General features: G+C 30.1%; 1 protein-coding gene across 1 annotated transcript; it reads left to right on the forward strand.

Moving 5' to 3' along the window:
• Nucleotides 1–4602: 4602 nt before the first annotated feature.
• Nucleotides 4603–22036, forward strand: LOC137809469 (MADS-box transcription factor 23-like). Its single transcript, XM_068610577.1, has 7 exons — nucleotides 4603–4875; nucleotides 14887–14965; nucleotides 19421–19482; nucleotides 20877–20976; nucleotides 21170–21211; nucleotides 21303–21383; nucleotides 21950–22036. Exons 1-7 carry the CDS (start codon nucleotides 4694–4696, stop codon nucleotides 22034–22036), a joined length of 633 nt encoding a protein of 210 aa, XP_068466678.1. The 5' UTR covers nucleotides 4603–4693.
• Nucleotides 22037–23016: the final 980 nt, after the last annotated feature.

Below are 23016 nucleotides of genomic sequence, written 5' to 3' on the forward strand. Positions count from 1 at the left end.
GAGACTAAATTTCATTTTCTAATTTTCTAAAATAGACCATATAATATATCTGCATTTCAAAATTCTACTTAATTTAGATTGTCTTCATTCCAAAGGGAAAAACAAAAGAAAATGATGTCTTCTTGGGGGTGGCGAAAGATAAATCATATAAAGTATATTGAAAAAAAAAATGGCCAAGGATTAGTTATATTAGAAAAATATTGAAAATGATTTTATTTAGAAAATTAAGTTGGTCAATATTTGGTTTAGGATTCTATGAAATATTAACATTGCAACATTTCTCTTAAGAAATATTACCTAATTGTGCAAATTAATAATACTTTTTAACAAATATGCATCCTCAATAAAAGAAATGAAAATCAAATACTTTTAAAATATATTTTAAAAATAATTGAAAAAAATAATAATATTGACTTAACAGCACAGTACCATGCCCCACTTTATTTCGATAAAAAATATTGAAAAGACACTTATTGAAACAAAATTTATTAGCGTGTTAGATTAAATTAGTACAAGACTCATGAACAAACTCTTGTGATCCAAATAATAATATAAACATAACTTTTTTATTATTTGATTCTCATGGTCTTTTATCATTTAGTTATTTCAAACTAAATTGTAGACAACTAAGAAAAGAAAAATTGTTTTGTTCATGAAGAGAGTTGCTTACATTTAGAAAAAAACAAGCAAATATTTTATTGCACAAAGTTCAATATGGTACTGCTTGATAAATATTTATTACTAAAATATTGAAGATAACATGCTTGTTCTTTTGATATGATATGAATTGGATAGAATAGTTGAATCTCACCCACTCCTTAATTATTTATGTTTTTATGTTTGAGGTTGGTGCATTTCGATCCTTGTGAACACAACCACGAGACTTATGATACATTTATTTTATAATACATTTAGTGTTATATTTTATTTTATTCTGAGTGTGTTAATCTTTTTCAACATATATATTATTTTAAAATTGAGAATAAATACTTTTAATGATACTTTTGTTGTTGGTATACATTACCTAAATGTTTAAATAAATTTATGATTTAATTCTTCTAATAGTAAACGTAAGAAAGATAACATGTAAAACAAGGTCAGTATATAATTTTAATTTTTTTAATATTTATATTTGTATTTCTAATAAATTACTAGAACACTATCCAACGTTTACTTATTAAATATTATTTAAATTAAATTAATAATTTTAAAATTTGAATAATAAATACAGAATAATATTCGTAGAGACTATTATTGTATAGTGGCATCTTGTCATTATAATGGCATAAAACAGAAGCTGCCAACATATTACAGTAGCTAACTGGTGAGGATGACAAACCCCTTCCCCACTTATATTTCAATCCTTCACCTATCCTCCAAAGAATTGATCTTAGTGTTTGTTCCTAGCTTTCATTTTACATTCTCATCAAACCAATTTCCTTCTACTCCTTTTCCAAACACTCCTTTCAAGTTTTTTTTTCAGCCAATAGCGATAAAATTAAATGGGTTCACTACAGGGTGATCTAACCCTTATACAGCATAATGATGTTTCATCTATTTTAAAGGTGATCCAATCCTTATACACTCATTTCAAGTATCTCTACCACCTTCATTCGATTACCAGATTAGCTCTCTCATTCAAATTTCTTCATATTCCGAATTTAGACTCCAAAATATCCTTTCACTATATTAATCTCCATTTTCACTTATTAATAAAATAATATTATTATATATTAATTTAAAAAGTATTTATTAATAATAGAAATTATTTAAATATTAATAATTTTTAATATATAAAATAATATTTAATTTAGTTAATATAATAATTAATTATTTTTTTATTTTTAAAATTAGTTTTTATTTAATAAATTTTGTAATAGTATATATTTAAATTATATATTTTTTTTTATAAATTTTAATATAGTGAATAACTTTTGTTTGGATGTTAGAGTTTACGGTTAAATATAATCAATTATATATAAATTTTATCATATTTCTTTGTAGTTTTGAGTAGAAGTTTTTTATCGATTTTTTATTCCTAAATTTTGTATTTTACTTTTTTAATTTGGATGTTTTTTCAATAATTCTTCTTACATGGTAAATAGGCACTTTTTCTTCTTTTGAAGCAAACAAACGAGATTAGGAACACAGAATTATGAAAAACAATTGTAGCATTCTTTAGTACACCAAGAGTCATTTCCATTTCCCTCCCAACCCAAAACCAAAAACTGAAAACAGAAAACAGAAAACCAGACATAAGAAAAGTGACCGCCCACGGTTTGAAATATCCACCATCGTACATTCAAATATCATCCGTACGCTTAGCATATTGATGACAAAAAATTATTGCAACAGACATATATCTATTGCTCGTACAATTACTCTTACTTTTATTACTAATTATTAATTCTAGTTCTTATTTATTTCTTATTTCGTTTTGGAAATGAAAATAATTTTTAATAGATAAAAACAAGTTTATATTTTTTTATTTAAGATACTTAGAGAAGAATTAATTTTGAAATTGCTTAAGTTTATTATATTATTTCTGTGCTATTGTATTCTTCTCTTTGTTTCTTTTAGTAAAATATTTTTATGATCTTTTGGTAGGTGAAATATATAGATAAAATGACGAATAAAAATAATTTAGACTGTTTAGAAAAAAATAATATGAAAATAGTTTTAAAAATGGTAAAATTTACTGTTTTATTATAATTTTTATTTCTTTTAAAACATACGTTTTAACTTTTTACTTTATTTTTCATTTGGTTCTGTCCATAATATTTTTTTATTCACCCTATCTCTTAAATAATACGTTAGTTTTTATTTTATTTATCCTTACTTTTTATTTTTATTCACTCTATTTAGATCATCTTCAGACAAAAAAGATATTAATATTCCTAGTCCTAATATTTAATATATATATATATATAAAATAATCAAATTTAATATTTATTTAGAGTAATGTATTATGTTTATATTATAAATCAATCACAAATCATATCAAATAAAATTTTTAAAATAACTTTTAAAAAAATAATATGTACGTTAATACGTAACTCAATATAAATAATCATTTTTTAGTTAATTTCATTGGTGCTATTATATAAAAAGGAAAGATCGTTTTGATAAATTTATTTGATTTATTTAATTGAATAAATTTACTCTTTAATATATAAAAAATAATTTATTCATTTATTTAATAATAAATAATTGAATAATTTTTTATTTTAAAATAAAGAAATATCTTTTCCTTTTGAAAGTAACTACTATATAAATTTTTAATACTAATTTTTATAAAATTATATAGGTGTGTGTGTATTTTAAATTGAATTGTTTTTCTATATTTTAATTAATTATTCATAAAAATAATAAAATTATAAAAAAAAAAATTATATATATATATATATTAATGTAACAAAAATGTGAATACACATATTTTTTCTAGTTTATTTAATATGCTTCTATCAAAAAGAAACATTTATAACAAACATAATTTTCTACAATTTTACCAAGTAATTACTTTTTAAAATTATAATAATTACCTATAATAAAAAATCCCCAACAATAAAATAAAATAAATATATTTATTTTTACAATTACTTTCAATTAAAATATTTTTATAATTTAATAATATATTTTTATTTCACCATTATATGTTGTTGATTTTATGGGCAAAAATGTATTATATGCTGTATTCAACTATTTTCTATTTTAATTAACTATTTTAATAAAATTATATTTTTTTAATGTAAGATGCGTTTTTACTAGTATTCATAATTTAGTTTATATAAGTTAAATAATATTTTTTTAAAAATTAATTTGATAAAAATTTTCCGAGTAATTTATTAAAATAAATTTGAAAAATTATGAAAAGGGATAAACTACTTCAATAAATTAAAATATTTTTAAGAATGTCTTTTATTTTGGATTTTTAATCAAAATTTAAAAAGGATACTTTTTTTTCTGTTTGACACTAGAAACATAAAACCTTTCTTTTTGTTAACAGAAACATAAATTTTTTATTTTATTTGTTTCTTCAGAATATAAAAATACGCTGTAAAAACACTTAATATATTTCAATAAATATATTATTTGACGTAACTTATAAAAGTAATGGTTAAAAGTTGTACATTATTTTTTATAGTCTTAAATTTCTATTCACATAAATACAATATTTTTTCTACTTAACAAAGTTTAATATGGAGGCATCATAGTAATTTTTAATTATCTAACAGTGTAATAATCCTTTACCTTGCTATATAATATTTTATTTTTTATATACACACATTTAAAATCACATGCAAAAATTCGAACACCTGATAGGTGAGTTTACTGGTACAAGGTGAATAAACTTTAATCAATGCACAGTCAGGACTGCTTGCAGTAAAACACTGTCTTTGCTTAAAAAAGAAAAAAATAAGAAAAAGAAAGAAACAGCTTTTAACTTCTTTTCTTCTTCTTCAATTCTTCCTTAACCGTTATTTTCAGAAGCATATTTTCTTAGTAAGTTTCTACTTTTGTTATTTTTCAGTCAGCTCTATTTATCATCCCTCATGTTTTTGTATTAATTTTATTCAAATTTGTTTCAGTGAAAGACGATTTTGGGCATTAGCGTGTTGGATATCTCAGATATTGTTAAATTGTTAGGCCAAAAGAAAATAAGAAAACTTGGTGGAGCTAAGAACCCTAGCAGATGGGGAGAGGAAAGATTCCCATTCAAAGAATCGAAAATCCGACGCACCGGCAAGTAACTTTCTGTAAGAGAAGAAATGGGTTAGTGAAGAAAACTAGAGAACTCTCTATTCTCTGTGATGCAGAAATTGGAGTGATTGTGTTTTCCTGCACGGGCAAACTTTATGATTATTCAACCACCAGGTAATTAAACTCAATTTCTTTTCCCTTTCCCTTTCCCTTTGTTTAACATATATATTTTTTTTACCATTTTTTCTTTTTCTTTGTGTGGGGGAAGAGAGGAATATAAGATACATGTTCATTTGAATTTGGTGGGTATGGTTTCAATTTCATTCTTATGATATTCACGGGGTTTCAGAAAACTAAATCTTTTTTCTTTGATGATAGGACACTTGTAGCAGTGCTTATAATTTTATATATCAATATTAATGTATCAAACCTAGTACTCCACATATTTTTAACCGTGAAATCTTCAAGAGAAAAAAATGTTGTTCTAGATAAATGAGCTACTTTGTGCTGCAATTCATGCATCTATTTGCTTGCATCTGAAACCGGCAAGTTTCCTACGAGCTTCATCTTTCTATATATGAACTCTAGTGTAAAACCTAGTGTTCACTCTTCATACTAAACCAAAATTATAATTCTCAGATAGAGATGGTTGTCAGATAGAGATGGTTGTTTTCGTCCTTACACACCTCACTCAGACAAAAATCCAGAAAAAAAAAACAAGTTTAGTTGAGAAGCTTATCGTTTTTCCTCTGCATCCTCCATATATATATCTCCTCTCTTCGACAAGATATGAATTCTTTGTATTTGTTTTGAAACATTTTCTCAGCATTCAACAAATTAGTGCAGAACTTATATATGCATTATAATTTTCATGGTGAAGAATGAGAAGTCTTAAAGTCAGGGAAAAGCTTAAGAGACTCGGTTAGTTCTAATATAGAAGGTTCTAGAATCCCAATATTGAACTAGGGGCTTCAAATCTGTACTTTTGTGAGGCCACTTAAACAGTGTCCATGGTGTTATGGTTGATTATCTCAATCATTACTTAACCTTCATTTTCTGTATCTGGGTCAACCCTATCTTGCTCTTTGGTTTTCTTCAAGTTGATGTAGTAAAATACATATTTCCAGATTGATGTTTATATATCTTTTACAATGTACCAATTTTTTTATTAAAAACTTAAACTCCTTCCTTATTAAAAAAACAAATAAAGTGTAGTATTTGCACAAAGGTGTACATAGATCCTTAGAATGTTAATAGGTTCATGATTTTTTAGGAAGTCAATTCAAATGTGACTTGAAAAATTGTATGTTTTAATTGTGGGCATTTGTTAAGTCAGCCCCAAAATAAAATTTATAAAATAGCTAAATGGCATTAGCTTAATATAATTTCGTTTCACTATAGTTTTATAATAAAGTACATTATGAGTCCAACATATTTAATTGAATGTGAAGTTTAAATTGTGGTATTTAATGTAGGATGCTCTTTCCAACAACGAGTTAGTCTTTTTTAAATCTTAAAAAAATAGATATATTCATGCTTAGTGGCATCCCATGTTAACTCGTTTGGAGCATAATATAGATTTGCTTTACTTTGGATACATAATAAATTATATAATATAATAGTATTTAAAGCATGTAACTCTCTACCTGCATAAACTCACAAGTCAATGTCATAAAATTGTTTTCATATGGTTAATTTGTTTTAATGATTTCATGCAGGCAGCTTATATCATCCACAATGAATTATCTTATTTTAATTAATACGTTAATACTTTGAAACAAAAAAAAAAGTTCATATATTTAATTAGGAAAGAAATCACTCCTCCCAACTCTCAACTTCTAATTTAAAAAATATGCCACATAAAATCATGTTATTTTAATTAGTTGACAAAATAATAGATTAAGGCAATACAAGAGATATTCTAAGTCCCTTATACACCATTTCTTATAAAAAATATATAAGTATCTAAATGTTGAAACTCTAAACCATAGAACTGCATTCCCCTAGAGTATTTTCCATGTCCATTCTTTTTTAGCCTTTAGATGTGTGATGGAAAATTAATAGCTTAAAAACTTGATAAAAACAAGCTTCATCAGTAAAGTTCGTAAAGTTCTTTGCTGATTAAAAAAATGGAGTAAAGTTTTCCACCAAAACAACCGTGCTTTTGACCTAGAGGATAATCTACATTTGACCTTATCAACAAGTATCCTTGCTCCAAATCTCATTGGATTGGCACAAATAAGAGAAATTGTTTGGAAGAACTTGTCTAATTCATTAAATAGTACTTATTAGATAGTTCATTAAAACAACTTGTTAATAAACTGTTTTTAACTTATTTAAATAGTCTTTTCATGAAAACTTATTAAAAGTAATTTATTCATATATTTTCATCTGATAAGTTATACATTAGTAATTATATGATAAGACATAAAACAAGGAATATGGAATCCATGTCTTCAACTGCTGGTTCGTTATTTGGTTCACTGGCTTAATCTTTTGTACAGCTCAGGCTGTTTTTTTGCTTGGTTTTTGTAAGGGTTAAGCAACTATTTAGGTTTTATTGGATATCTTGTTCTTCTTTGGATCATAGGATTCATGAGACTGCGTAGGTTGTTGGATCAGGTTTGTGTATGATTATTATATATAGTTTTTTTTTCATAAAAGTTGAAATATCTTTTGAATACTTTTATATAGTATATTTTATCATTAATAAAAAAACATAAAACAAGATCATAGTACTCTTCAAAAGGAATGTTATTAAAATTAAAACTTTACTACAAGGGTGGACACCCTAAGTGTTCCATGTTAAGTAAAAAAAAAAACTAAACTTAAAATTTTAGAAATATGCAACAGTTGTCATAAAACTCTTCTCAACATTAATCCTTATTCAGCTACTTTTGCAAAAGTTTGCTTTAAAACCTAAAATCAATCAAACCGTTGTAAGATTGATTTTATAAACCATGATTTTTCAAACTTTAATCGACTTTCCAGTAAAAAATGTGTTATCTGTGAACTAGAGGCTGAAATTTTTACTAGTTTAACTTTGATGATAGATAGAACCCCTTCAAAATGGAACCTAGTTCAATTGAATCAATCACTTTATGTATTTTGTAAATGCATTATAGAATCAGAAAATTACTTGTTCTCCTGTAATGTTTCACATGCTATCTGATCACGGTTGGGTATATTCATTATCTGGTTATATTATTTAATGTTGGTTTTTTGTTTTTTTTCTTCTTTAGTTGTTAGTGTTGGGTAAGGTAGGAAATGGATGACAAGAAGCATTAAGCCTTATTTTGCTTTACATGAATGGTTGCGTATAAACCAAGTTTGCTTTAATTTTGTTGAACACATATGAAACAATGAAAATAATAAAAGTAAAAAATTTACTACCGATTAGACCTGAATTAGAACTTACACATATATGTTATTTTATGAATGGTGCTCAAATCCACTATTAAGTTTATCTTCCTATGTGATTTTCTTAACATGCAGTAATAGATAAGATACCTCATTACTCCACCATTGTCATTTAGCCAACAATTTCATTTAGGTATTTTCTTTTTAGTAGATATTTTGTTTGAATTTTTGAATTTTTTTAGGAATGAATAAAAATGAAACATTTAAGATGTCTCAATCCTTAAAAAAAAGTGGTCTTACTCACTACAAAAAAAAAGTCCAAATATTGGACCACAATCTACTATCTACCAGTGTCTTTCCTACACTCCCAACCAAAAAGATAACATCTACCATAATATATGCTAATTAAAGTTAGGTTGTTAAGAAAATTTATCACACATTACTTCCACATCATAAATGAGTATAGGCTACCTATAAGATCCAAAAATTGTTGTGATATTGTCTAATTTCTGGTCAGAACTTTAGTTGAGGAGTTGACACCTATGTTTACATAATTTTGCTTTGAATTATTTTTATGAGCAACAAAAAATTAATAAATAAAAAGTTATAAGAATGTTTCAACTCTTATAGAAAAAAAAATTAAAAAAAAAAAAATAACAAAAGACAATTGTGTAGAACATTCATTTCTTAACGTCTTAACCACTTTGAATCCAATCGAGTCTAAAAAAAAAATCTATGTAGTGTATAAGTCTACCTTTCTGAATCCAATAGAGTCTACAACAAAAAAATCTATGTAGTGTATAAGTCTACAACTCGTTAATATTGAAGCTCAAAGTTAATTTATTATCAAGATTTTATGTATTGTAATTATAATAGAGTCTTGCATTTTTTATTTTTTTTTATAGTGGAGAGTCATATATCTTTTTTTTATCAGTAAATAATTAATTAATTAAAAAAAAACACTTGAGAAGTATTTCAACCCTTATACAAAATCTCAACCATCTTAGTTACAAATGGTTATCAACACCTACTAAAGACTCAACACTATATAACCTTGTTAAACTTAGAATATACTACCTCAGATTATGAGTGAGTGAAAACTCATAATTATAATTTTCATTGAAAGATTTTTGTAAGGTTTAAACGTATACTATTTTTAGGGTTTAAACGTATAGTACTTTTACTGCCTATAAAAGTTTTGCTTACTTTTTGTCATTACATTAAAAAAATTAATGTGGTTTGATTAAAATCATATAAAAATTATGTACTTTTTATTTGATAAGAGAATGAAACAATATTTGTTTATTAAATATAAGAATTAAAAATAATAATTTGTAGTTAAGAATAAAAAAATTCAATTCTTTAACATTAAAAATACATTGAAGTCTTTCGACAAATTCATTATTAGTTCTGATTCAATAAATTGCTTTAAATAACAAACTTACACATAAAAAAGGATTATTTCTTCAATGATAGTGACCATGGTAAATGAAGGTAGTGACATTTTAGTTATTCGGTAGGAAAAATTAGATTAGAAGTGGGTATACATATATTACATTTTCTTTTATCAGCACAACGAATGAATAAATATGAGATATTTCAGGATATTTTAACCCGTATACACAAGACCTACCTTACGCTTAAAGAACATACGTCTATTCTCAAGAAAAAGAGTCCCTAGGAAAAATAACAGTCCTCATACAAACCATTGGCTAAAGACACCAAACAGATAAAGAAAAGCAAACGCCTCGCGCTTTGGACACTACCCATGACCAGGCCTTCAATTGTGACATAGCAAAAATTTTGACAGAGTCCATCCTGCCACTACTGAAAACCTTCCTTTTTCTGTGCTTCCACAGTTCCCCTACCACTGCTATCCACACACCCCCAATACCTTATTTACACTTTTCATGACCCCGCTCATCCTAAAGCTTAAGAAATGATTTTTTGGCTCCCTATGACCCGTTGAAACCATTCCCACCCACTCGTAGCACTTAGCCCACACAAGCCAGACAACTCTACACATGCAAAAGAGGTGAGACGTAGTTTCCTCTTCCTCCCCACACAAGCTGCAGATATTGGTGGTCAATCCTATCTCCCTCCTTACCAGGTTTGCTTTAGATGCAATTTTATCTTCCAGAACCCTCCAGACCGTGAGATGAGTAGATGATTGCACCTTTAACCTCCAGAACCCCACATGCAGATCCCTTTCCGCCCCCTGAGAGTCGTCCCTAAAGATTTTATGTACAAATTTAACTGTGAACACAATTGTCTCTCTGTCTTTCCACCCCCAAGAGTCTTCCATGTCCACCCTTACCCTCTGATCCCCTAGAATTTGCATTAGCTTATGTTCCTGACTCCGTTCTCATTCAAACAAGTTTCTTCTCCACTCGATCTTCCATGACCACCCTGAGTTTTCTGATCTCTCCCTAATCTGCCATACAAAAGAGTCCTTGCTCGAACAAGTGGAATGAAGTCTTAGAAACAACTCCTTTAAGGTTGTACAACCCGCCCATCTATCTTCCCAAAACCTTATCTCCCTCCCATTCCCTACCCCCCAAGAGAAGTTAGCCTCGAACATGTCTTTCCATTCGTCAAGAGACCAAACCTCCTTCAGATCCCTCCACCAAAGAATCTGAGCATCTATTTCTTTGACTCCGTAGATCCCTCCAACCTCCATATTTTGAATCCACCACCTCTTTCCACAAAACCTGTTTCTCATAACCTTAGCGCCATATCCATTTTCCTAAAAAAGCAAGATTGAAATGCCTTATGTTGATCATTCCAAGTCCCCGCTCTTCTTTTGGCGCACACACCTTTGCCCATGATGCCCACGCTATTTTCCTACCGTTCGCGTCCCAACCCCACAAGAAGTTCCTCTGCAACCTAACAATTTCCTTCATGCATTTTGCACAGAGACAAGTAGAATAAGGGAAGAGCAGATAGCACCGACTTAATCAGACAAAGTCTCCCGACCATTGAAATAAACTTGTCTTTCCATCTGCTTAATCTATTATGCACTATTTCCACCACCTCTTCCCAAAACTTACTTCTTCTATGACATTCACCTACAAGCATGCCCAGATATTTAAACAGAGTCTTCATCGTAACGCAATTCAAAATAGCCGCAAAGCTTTGTAGCAAAAGGTTGTTGCATCCTATCCCTCCAATACTACTCTTTTGGAAGTTGACCTTTAAACCTGACGCTAATTCAAAGCAATTTAGAATGACCTTGATAACGAACACGCTTTGAGCACTCACTTTACAAAAAAACGTGTCATCCGCAAACTGAAGCATATTAACCTTGATAAGTCTACCTCCGATCTCCACACTTTCTAATAATTCCTTTTTGACCGCCTTCCTTACCACCCTAGCTAAACCTTCTGCCACTATGAGGAAAAGAAACGGTGTCAGAGGGTCTCCTTGTCTCAACCCCTTCCTAGGCTTGAACTCTTGGACAGGGCTCCCATTCACTAGCACAGACACTAATGAGGACTCAAGACACGCTCTAATCCAACCGATCCATCTCCCACAAAAGCCCAACCTCTCAAGCATATAGTACAGAAAACCCCAATCAACTGAGTCGTACGTCTTCTCATAGTCAACCTTGAAAAAAATATAATTGTTCTTTCTCCTCTTGATTTCTTCCATAACTTCATTTACTACTAAGACGCTATCCATAATCCCCTTGCCTTCCAAAAACGCCGACTGCCTAGCGTCTATGACCTTGTGTAACACTTTCTTCAGCCGCAGAGACAAGATCTTTGCCACAATTTTGGACAAACACCCAACCAGATAAATAGGTCTAGATAAATAGGTTTGAATTCGTTCAAACCTATACTATTAAAAAACATTGAAAGGAAGAAAACTGATATTTTGACATTCAAATACTGCTAGCTAAAACTAGACATAATGAGTTATACCTACTGCTAGCTTCATTTTAGACATTAAATACTTTAATATGAAGTTGAAAATTTTCAATTGCCAACACTTTTGCTTTGAGACTTTTCTTCAATAATCAAAACTTCAATGTCATTCTTACTCCTTTGGCGGATCCCATTCAAGATTATCAACATTAACATCTTTTTCTTAACAAGATTTATATCACCTAAATTAAGAATCTATGTAATAATCTCGATCATTTTTGTTGTTTCATGAGCCATGACAGTTGTAGCAACATTAACAACATTGTATTCTACTATGATATTGTTTTTTATAAGAAAGAATATGATAGTTCCAAGGCTTAATCCAACTCATTTATTGATCAAACCTAAGAAACTAGTCGAATCCAGTGCACCATGAGGAGATAAGTTAAATAGCCTAACCTATCAATCTCACCAGCTAATAAGATTAATAACTAAGCACAACAAATAATGATCATCCACAACTACATTATATACTTCAAAGAGTGTCAATCCATCTTTCTAATTTTCAAATGATTTTTTTTATAAGCAAAGAATTAATTAATTTAAATGGAATACTTAAAAGATGTTTCGATCCTTATAAAAAAAACCTTCACCAACAAACGGATACCATAGCATTTGAAGTTTAAACTAGCTGCAGAATTATGCATAATGTAACATCCTAAATTTTACCCATATATAATGAAATAAAGTAAAACAAGCAATATCTAATTACAAATAACATATACTACTTTCTCATATGTGTATCTCAAAAGAAATATCCCTCTTCATAGGGATTTAATATATACATCAAAAGTTTTAACAACAAAACAAAACATTCAAATAAAACTATCTCATCCTCCAGTTGCTCACTAAGGAGCTCTATTACCTGCAATCTCATCTGCTCCCGTGTAAAACACGATCATCACAGATAAAGAAACAAACACAAACAAATAACAGGGTAAGCTATCTATATAAAAAGTTTTGATATAATTCAAAATTTAAATTAATAAGCATAATTCATCAATTCTCATGCGATTTCTCAAACCATGAAGTGTCTATTACATTCATAAAATTCATATTTCTTATGTCGGACTTCTACTGACTCATAACACATAGACTCTTAACTCTACTTCCGGAAGACTCGTGCGTTGACTAAGACTCAGAGATCTGCACCTGTCATACTATCTCATTGTGAAATCCACACAGTTATGCGCATAAAGAATCTCAATATCATATCTCTCCTAGTATGACAGGGTTAACTCATATAACAGGTCAAGTTAGTTATCTTTCAAACAACTTACCCATTCATATGAATCTCCTTCGACTCTCACCACCTGAATAACTTCATCTATATGATTTCATTGTCTCAGGAGAGTCAGGATATCTCCTTCTAGACGAATCCCTAGTTAATGCATATCCTAAACAATCATAACACAGTATTTTCTTTCCTGAAAATACTCTGTTTTGATTAAAAAAAATATATTCTAAACATTAAAATCTCCTACATCAAACAATCAAATCATTCTACAGTTTAGAATTTCCAAAATACACAACAATTCATTCACTAATCATATAAATGTCTTGAATCAAAAGGATTCCAAAGTGTATCTAAATAACATCAAGTTTTACTATCCAAAAAGAGAGACAATAAAAGGAGAATGAAATAAAATTATCTTTCAACTACAACTATATCCAACAGTATTTAATAAAAAGGATGAGGAAGCCACAACATGAAAATTAAAGTTTGATCACCAATGGTTAAACCCAATAACTAACTTATCTCAAAAACACCAGAATTCATAATCAACTCATAATTTACTTTAAAAATTGTCACAAACAATTTTAGTTCATAAACTGAATCATCAGGAAATATTCAAAAATATATGCTCTGAAATTGTTAAGAAAAAAAATCATCACAAACCTTTTTCAAATACATTCAGTAATTCATTCAATTCCAAACTTATATACATTCTACATCATCTACTATATCTAAATTTTAGATTTCAATCTCAAACTAAACAGTTTCAATCTCAAACTAAACAGTTTCAATCTCAAACAGTTTCAATCTATACCAAACAAGATGCTGCAAGAAAATTTTGAAACTGGTGACCACGTCACCCCCACATCCAGATCTTCTAGCCTAGGGTTCTATTGGCAATTTAAAAATATAGCTCCCTGAACTTTAACTGATGCTCACTAGGAGCTCCAAATCTACCAAAGGTAATTAACCTGCACCATCCTAATCAAAATCTAACTATATAACTAGGACTTTGAGTTAAAAGAAAAAGGGGCCAAGAAGGAACTTACTCTATCTGAGATTTTGATCCGGCAAACTTATAGGGTTCACTACCAGGAGTCCAATCCGATCGCCAAACTGATAAGCGAAGAAGTCAGAATCTTACAGAAAAGGGGAGAAAAGGAAAAAGAGGAAAACTTACTCATTCTGATCGGGCAGTCTTGTAGTATTCGCTGCCAGGAGTCTAACGGTATCGTCAAACTGATGAGTGAAGAGATCATATTCTTAGAGAGAAGGGAGAGAAAGGAAAAGGGAAACTTTTAGAGAGATGGTGGTTTTTTTTTTACTGAAACCTGAATAACTGATTTTTCTATTTATGTGTCCTTTTTCATTTTAATAATAAAATATACAGGTATCATTTAAAATATATCACTTCTACTCTAAGGTTATTTTCTAGATCCTTACACATAAAATTCAAAATTCTGCGTTGAATTTCTGCATAATAAAATAGAGGTTGGCCGTTCAATTTCTAATTTTCATGATGCATACGCTTTTTTGACATCTCTATGCCAATATTTGAGTATATTTGTTTTTGGGAGGAGGTTCAGTTCTAAACTGTAGCTATGAGAGCAATGTCATAATCACCTTCCATCTCATTAATATTGGTTTGTACATTTATGACAGCATGAAATCAATCATTGATCGCTTTAACAAGCACAACGAGGACCATCATTGTGTAATGGATGCTGCTTCATCTGTCAAGGTAACACATGCTCCATGCACCACTCCTCTTATATCTTCAAGCTCTCCAAGTATGTTAATTTTTTGCAAATGAACAGCTCCACCATTGTCTTACATGACAAACTGTTCAACATGTTATATAACACCAGTTCTCAATCTTAGTAAAACCATATTTTATTCCTATTCTTTAACATTATATTTAATCTACTTTATAAAACTTATACACTATTTGACACATTGAGGCGTATGAAAACTGGCTCAACAGGTGTATCAAACTACATTGTTGTAAGCCCTTGAGAGCCCTAGTTTGTGTGAAAATTGTTGTAAGCCCTTGAGAGAAGCTTTACGTTTTTAACCTATTAATGAGAGAAATTAGGAAAGAACTTTTGAAAATTGAATTTCTGATCCTAGAACTCATACATGTCCAATCTAAAGATTTATTTTGTTTCTGAAAAGAATATATGTAAAATAAAACCAGATTACCAATTAATATCATGAAAGAACCAAACCAAAACTTATTATACCAGATTCAAACTGAAACTATAGATAAGAAATCGATTCCTGTTCCAAGAAAAAAATTCCATCCAGTAAAATGATTACCTATCAATGAAATCAGAATTTGTAAATCTATCAGCATAAATATTTCTTTCTCTAACAGAGGAGAGAAGCTCCTCGCACCTTACCCATATATTCTCTATTCTCCATGCAAGACTAAAATTTTTCATAACATCCAACACAAGAATCACATTCTAACCAGATGAAAGACCATCCTCTTAGAGCCAAGTTTTCAATAGCTAAAATAACACCTATAATTTCAGCATAGAGATTATCCAATGTATGTAAGAAATCTCTCTAAACAATTTCCACTGTGATCTCGAAAAATAGCAACACTAGTAGATGGGCCCGAATTTCCTTTTGCAACACTATCAGCATTGCATTTAATGATAGTAAAGCTGTAGATATGTTAGACCCTGCAAAACATTCGGAGTTTGATCATGATGCACAAAAGTTTTAGAAGTTTTTAAAATTTTAAATTCATTAATATAATTTTTAGAACTTCCCTTAAACATGTTTTGCAGTATAACCTTATACTCAAAATCTAAACTATCATTTTTCACAGAATCCGCAGAACACGAATAAAAGCGGAAACAAGATCTTCGATTTGACTACTTCTATGTTTTTGCAGAAAAATCAAAGATGAATAGAACAATAATTAAAAATGAATTGTAACCAGTGACCGAAGTATATAGCAGTAAGGCAGCAAAAAAAATGCTCAATGTTCCCAACACATTTTGAACAGAAGGTGTGTATCGAAACACATAGAAGTTACGTCGTCTAATCATCTCAATCACCATTTTTTTCCTAACAACACCAAGATTCTTCATATCAAATTCGATATTTAGTTCAGCTTTAACCTTCTCAATCCCAAACTTACCATTGCTAGCTATCAAAATGTCATTATACAACATAATACTGGAATACTATGAAGTGATCTTCTGCTAAAAACTTGAAGTAGATGCAAATATTATACTTGCTACTTTCAAAACCAACACTAAGAATGAACTCATCAAACCAGTTATTCCATTGCCTTGAGGATTTCTTTAGACCATACAAGAATTTGTTTAGTTTACTGTACAGGCCAAACCTCGGTCATTGGCCTGAGAAAAAGTCATCGGACATCGATGGTCTGATAGTAATGGTGGGTCACGTAAGCTGGGTCCCACAAACAGTATGAGTTAACATGAAGTTAACACCCAGATATCAGAAAAGACCCAAGTCACGAGAGGATCATGCATGGGTGTGTATTGTACATTCGAGTACGGCACAAGCAAGTGTTCCCTGGAGGCGCTAAGGTCCGTTAGGGTTAGGGTTTCCAGGGAAAGACTGCATGCATGACATGTGAATACTTAGGGCACCCACATAACAGAGGACGCCGCAGCGCTGGTACATGAGTAGGTATCTTGGCGACTACGTTGTTAGGTCTATGCACTCCAGAAAGGGGAAGTCCTATGTGCCAGATTACGCTAAGATTGTGTAATAGCGGCGTAGAGACATTTTTCCAGGAACCCTAAGCCCACTCAGAGACGTGGGAGCATCACAGAAGTAACCCTAGATACAACCTATAAATAGGGTGGTAAGAACCCTAGCAAGGGACACCGTTTCTAAGACTGAAACTGCTTTACACACATTACTGTTTCTTTAGCCCTTACTGACTTGAGCGTCGGAGTGCAAACGACCGCAAGGGCGCCCTTTTGTCTTTACAGGTGAAGCATTTTTCCACTCAAGGAAGTTCGACTTCAGGAGGAGACAGGCGAGCCTGAGGCTGCCGTTCGAGTCAACCAGCAACCGAGTCAACCGGCGAAAACATTTACAGACATAATCCTTAGTTTTATATCTCAAATTCTTCTAGTTTTTCATGTAGTTCCTTTCATCTAAGTCCCCTTATAAAAATGTAATCTTGACTTCGAACTCCAACTTAAGGTTAAGTTCAACAACCATAGTTAACAATATTCGTATAGATATGTGTTTTACTATAGGAGAAAAAACATCACTATAATCAACTTCTTCTCTACTAGTTACTAATATCGTCTTGAATTTTTGTTGATCAGTTTTTGGATTACCACTTTTATGATTGAAAATTCATTTATAACTTACCAATCTAAAACCCACAAGTTTATGAACAAAAGTCCATGTATTGTTCAGATGAACTCGTAGTTTTGATTAAGTGTTTGTCACAAAAGAAACTTAAAGAAGTTTTGTTTGAAAGACATTGAATTATGAAAAAGAGTTAATAATGAAGGACACAAGTCCTTTATTTATCAAAAATGATACTTTGACAACTCTACTAGTTGCACTACAAGAAAATCATTAAATAAAAACTAATTTTAGATACCAAAATAATTAGTTGTTATTTGACTAAATTAGAGACCATTTTATAAAATAAAGAAATGATTGGTATCCAAAGTAGTTTCTATTATTAATAAAAATTTATAAAATAGATTCTAAAATTGGTATTTAATCATTAACTCTCAAGGTTATAGCTACTTACTACTTAATATTCAAAAATTAATCTCTATTAGTCTTTTATAGAATAATTTAGAATCTAAAATATTAGTGTAGCTAAAACTTCGATAGCTAATTTAGATATCAATTTAGAAACTATTTTATAAATTTTTATTAATAGTAGAAACCACTTCAAATACGAATAAATTTTTAATCTCTGAAATAGTATTTAATCTAGTTAATACAGTGACATTAACTAATTATTTTTTGCCTATAAATTTGGTTGTTATTTAATTATATTCTTGTAGTGTTGTACACAACTCCTGCTGAGACAGTATTAAAAAAAAATATAATAAATGATAAATTTATAATTAAATGATGTGAAAAATTATTAAAATAATAATATTGAGAGTTGTATGCTAAATAAGTGGGTTATCAATCTACAATGGTGCTTTATTTATCCATTGAGTGTAACTTTTAGGTACTTTCCTAAATGGAAAATGATAGTTTGACAATCTATAGAGTTATATACAACTCTTGATTCTTGATGTGATAGGTTTATAAATAAATATATATAATAAAGGGTAAGTTTGGAATTAAATGATATGAACAAATATTAAAATAACAGTATTGAGAGTTGTAATGTGGTTATATAAAAAATGCGAGTTATCAATGTATCATTTTCCCTCGTAAATGCCAGTCTCGGTGGTTCCTCTATGTATATTGTTACTGCCGATGATGTCTTCCAGTGACTCAACTGTTCATTGTTCCCTGTCCTCCTAGCTTTCTATTTGATAATCCTTCATTTCAGAGCATTTTGAATCTTATGACAACCTCTCCATATAATCCATTGATGATTCGCGGTCCACGATTTTACTCCTCTAAGCACCACATCTACATGTTGTCATTGTCATTATTATTTTTTTTTTATCAGCAAATAGCAATGAAATTAAATAAGACCACTTCAGGGGTGATCCAACCCTTATACAATAAAACAGATTTTTTCAAAGAGCCTTTCCATCTACATATCTACCAAAAGACCTCCTACTCTCTTTCCCATTGTCATTATTATTTCTTACTCGTAATCTTGCACATTCCAACACCTCACACGATTTTGTATCTTTGTCGATGTTCACTAGTGTTCTAATGGTACCTACTACTATCTTGAAGCATTCTTGTTCCAAAGTGATATCAGTAGACCATTGCATCTCACCCAAACTATCTTGTTCCCGGAAAATGGGAAAAGAAGTATGATGTTCCATGTTTTTCCTATCCTCTTTCCATTGTTATCTACTCTTGCCAGCATCGTTCCAAATCGAAGCAACTTGCTTAGTCCTGAACGATGATGCAATTCAAATTGCAATATGTAAGGATGTTATAAACTATTGTCCCCTTTGTAATATGAATTATAATTTATTTCTTTACAAAATGGTGTTATAAACGTCTAATATATATATCTATTACTACTTGCTAGCTTTGGCAGAGAGAAGCAGAAAGCTTAAGGCAACAACTAGGACATCTGCAAAAAAGTCACAGGTAAAATATTAAAACCCAATAGTTGAATAAGTCTCATTAATATGGAAACTAGAAAGTATCACTAATTCTTATTACTTTTTGGTGAGTAATTATAAGAATAAAAGGATAAGACGATGAAGTACTAAATAATACAACAGATAATTATAAACAATTCAGTCTTGAACTGTGGATCTCTTAATGTACTTGATCATCAACCTAAAGAATCTCTACCCTTCAATGCATGCAACACAAAAACACGCAGACATAAAATCCCAAGCAAGGTTCCAACTTGTAACCTCGTGATGGATTAGGTTACCTTTGTGATCATCCTTTGTATATCACTCTATTTCAACATAATCAGATATTATTGAAAGTTCATATTTTAGTAAAACAAACTCCGTCTTATTATGTGAAATAGAATCCCTTTGATTATATAGCAGTGTGCATACTTGTGTTGCTACATTTGCTTTCATCAAGCAAAAGGATTGAAATCTATAAGTATATATATTATGAAAAACCTTCGAATGACTAACAATTAAACATGCTTAAGCTATACAGAAACTATCTTTGAATGACTGCAGCTGATTTCTCAGATAGGCAAGTTAAGTTCTCTAAGGAGTTTAGCAGGTACTTTGTTCACAAAGAAAGGTGGGTTTTTTTAATATAAAATCGAGACCATTGCAGATATATAATCATTCAAACGTGACAAGTATTTCATGCCCGTATATAGATAATAATCCTTTAATATTAAAAAAAGAATAATGATAAAAGATTAATTTGTTTGATGAAGAAAAAGACATGTGTAATGTTTAAATACAGTACCATCACAAACAAAGCTTTCCTTACAGAAAAAACACAGGAGAATTATAATGAGCTATTTCTCTTGAAGATTCCTTACGCTATGCTTAAAGAACTTTCAAATACTTAATCATTTTCTGAACCAGCAACACAAATCACCCTCAAAAATAACATTGAAGAATTGATAGACCTTGTTTATGGTTTCCAGATATGCATTTTTGTAATGAAAATTGGAAAGAGGGTTTCGAGTTCTAATCTTCCTAGTCTAAGCATAACTTTGGAGAATAGAAAGATATGGTTGTTGGAAATCACTCTCACTTCTCACTTTTCTGTAATCTAATAATAATGATATTGTGATAGCAAACTTACTGTATTTGTATTCTAATCACATATATTTTATTGTCTAAATGTGAGTTAAAGTTTCAGTATGTGTAGAAATGAACAAGTTAAATAACATAATTAAGAAAGATTTACATATGTTAATGTTAAAGTTTTAAGTTACAGATGATCTCAGATTCTCTTGTATTGCTGGCTGGTGATCCACCGGAAAAGGTTCATTTGAATGTTTTCTCTTTAGAATTGCCGAACAATTCATACTTCATTTTCGGTAAATGCAGGCAACTGATGGGTGAAGAACTTTCTGGTTTGGATATAAATCAGCTAAAGCATCTGGAAAATCATCTGCAAATTGGTTTGAATAACGTTCAAAGAAAAAAGGTATCATGGTTCAAAGCTCCAACTTAAAGTGTATATGTTTGGTTTTCATAAATTTATTTTTAGTAAAAGCAAACTATTTTTCTTTTTCCAAAGATATTTCAGTAAAAAAATTATCATCAAAGGAAAATCCAAAATACATAATACAATTGTCATACATGCATGACTCATACACGATCATTTATTTCACCTGCAGGATCAAATGTTTAAAGATGAGATCAACGAATTACAACAAAAGGTTCAATGCATCAGATTTTGTTCTTTTAATAGGTGTTTCCACAAATTTGAAATTTTCAGACCGATTCCATTGACGCCATTATGATTTGCAGGGAATCTTCATTCATCAACAAAATGAAGAACTTCATAAGAAGATAAACCTTATCCATGAAAAAAATGCAGAACCACAGAAGGTAAATCATCAAGAAAACATTTTTTATCTATGTATACTCTGAAGTGTCATATGATGCCATGGATTGGAGCTTGACAAAATTTTTAACTGTCATATACTCCATTAAAAGTAAGTTTTCATGGATATGTTGATTCTGAAAGATTTCCAACGCTCTAAATGCGTGGTAAATTTAGATGCTTTGGGATTCACATGTTCTTTTTTAACTAACCACTTGTTCATAATTTGTAATTTTTCCTACCAAATTTGAGTGATGGTTTTTTGTCGTTTTGGTTTCTTCTGTGTTTGTCTAGCTCTTTCCTACAAGGAACTTTTTGTTCAATCTGGCCAACTAAAAATTAGAAAAAAAGTGGAAATTTTCTTTCTTATTTGGCATGATGGATGTTTTTCTTCTTTCTCATTCTCCAAGTCATGTAGAGTTAGAATATGCCTCATAAATTCTTTTAATGTTATTTTCATATAAAAAAAAGTAACGAAATTAATGAAAATAGATACCTACACACAAGAGCTAAACCATTTACTCAGTAGGTTTAATTTTCTGAATTCAAGTTTATTATGGTGAAATTTAAGATGATGGTTTGGATCCTACCTAGGTTATTGAAGCAAGGGATACATGCTATTGGCAATGGATATGATAAACTTCACCCGATCAGTTAGCAACAAAGCCAGCATCACTCTCATCACAGTGAACTACTAGTGGAAGCAATGATTATGGGGTATTCCCTCAAGTTGATGATGTAAACATTTAACTCATGTAATTCATTTAGAGGGGAATAATTAATCGCTTTTTCTCAAAAAAAATTAACAAATCTTTTAAAAAATAAGCAATTATGCTCTAAATATAAACCCTACTAAACATGTTGTAAGTCTATAAGTTGTGTGCAGTGACTAGATCATATCTGCATTAGGTGAAAAACCGTATATTTTCGGTCCATTATTTCGAAGTTTGTACTACCATGAATCATGAAATTACGACAATAAAATATATTATATATACACATATATATGGGGAAAGTATTATGTCTGGTCGGCTATATTTGTATGGTTTCTTAAATCTATACTTTATATTAGAGTAAACAAAATAACTAAATAGAAACTAATGTTGGACACATGAATATATTGATGTGTTTATAGATGATGTAATGGTCATTATATTAGTATTTAAATATTGTGCATTTGTGAAGCATATCAGTGGATGAAATGTAAAATTGTCATAAGTTTTTGTAGGTATTCACTATTTGGGATGATCTCCAGTCAAGCGCAAATCTGACAAATAACCCCAAGTATGAAACACTTTGAAGTCGCACTCTTATTTGTGAAAATCGTGTAATCAACTTGGTGCAACAAATAAGCTCGAGCAGCAACTATCCATTGTTTGTATTTGGATGCATCTTCCTATACCTCTCTCAACCAACTCGGAGACACATGATCACCCTTGCATTGCCTAGTTTCCAAAATTGTAGCAACACGGTCAACATGGAGCAAATGGAAGGCACAAACCAAACAAAAGAGGAAAACTAAAACACAAGTTTAGAAAAATGGCAAGCGCAACTACCACCAACACGAAATAGTACAAAAACACAAAGATAGGATATAAAGGAAGGAAAAAACCTAAGTTTTAATTATAAACCCTTGGG

This window comes from Phaseolus vulgaris, chromosome 2 (assembly GCF_000499845.2).
Source record: "Phaseolus vulgaris cultivar G19833 chromosome 2, P. vulgaris v2.0, whole genome shotgun sequence".
NCBI lineage: Eukaryota > Viridiplantae > Streptophyta > Magnoliopsida > Fabales > Fabaceae > Phaseolus > Phaseolus vulgaris.

Excerpts from the sequence above, each read along its gene's own strand:
- LOC137809469 (XM_068610577.1), top strand. The coding sequence starts at position 4,694 with ATGGGGAGAGGAAAGATTCCCATTCAAAGAATCGAAAATCCGACGCAC. Across the intron at positions 21,212-21,302 it reads TCAACGAATTACAACAAAAG|GGAATCTTCATTCATCAACA; the intron begins GTTCAATGCATC and ends TATGATTTGCAG. Across the intron at positions 21,384-21,949 it reads AAAATGCAGAACCACAGAAG|ATGATGGTTTGGATCCTACC; the intron begins GTAAATCATCAA and ends GTGAAATTTAAG.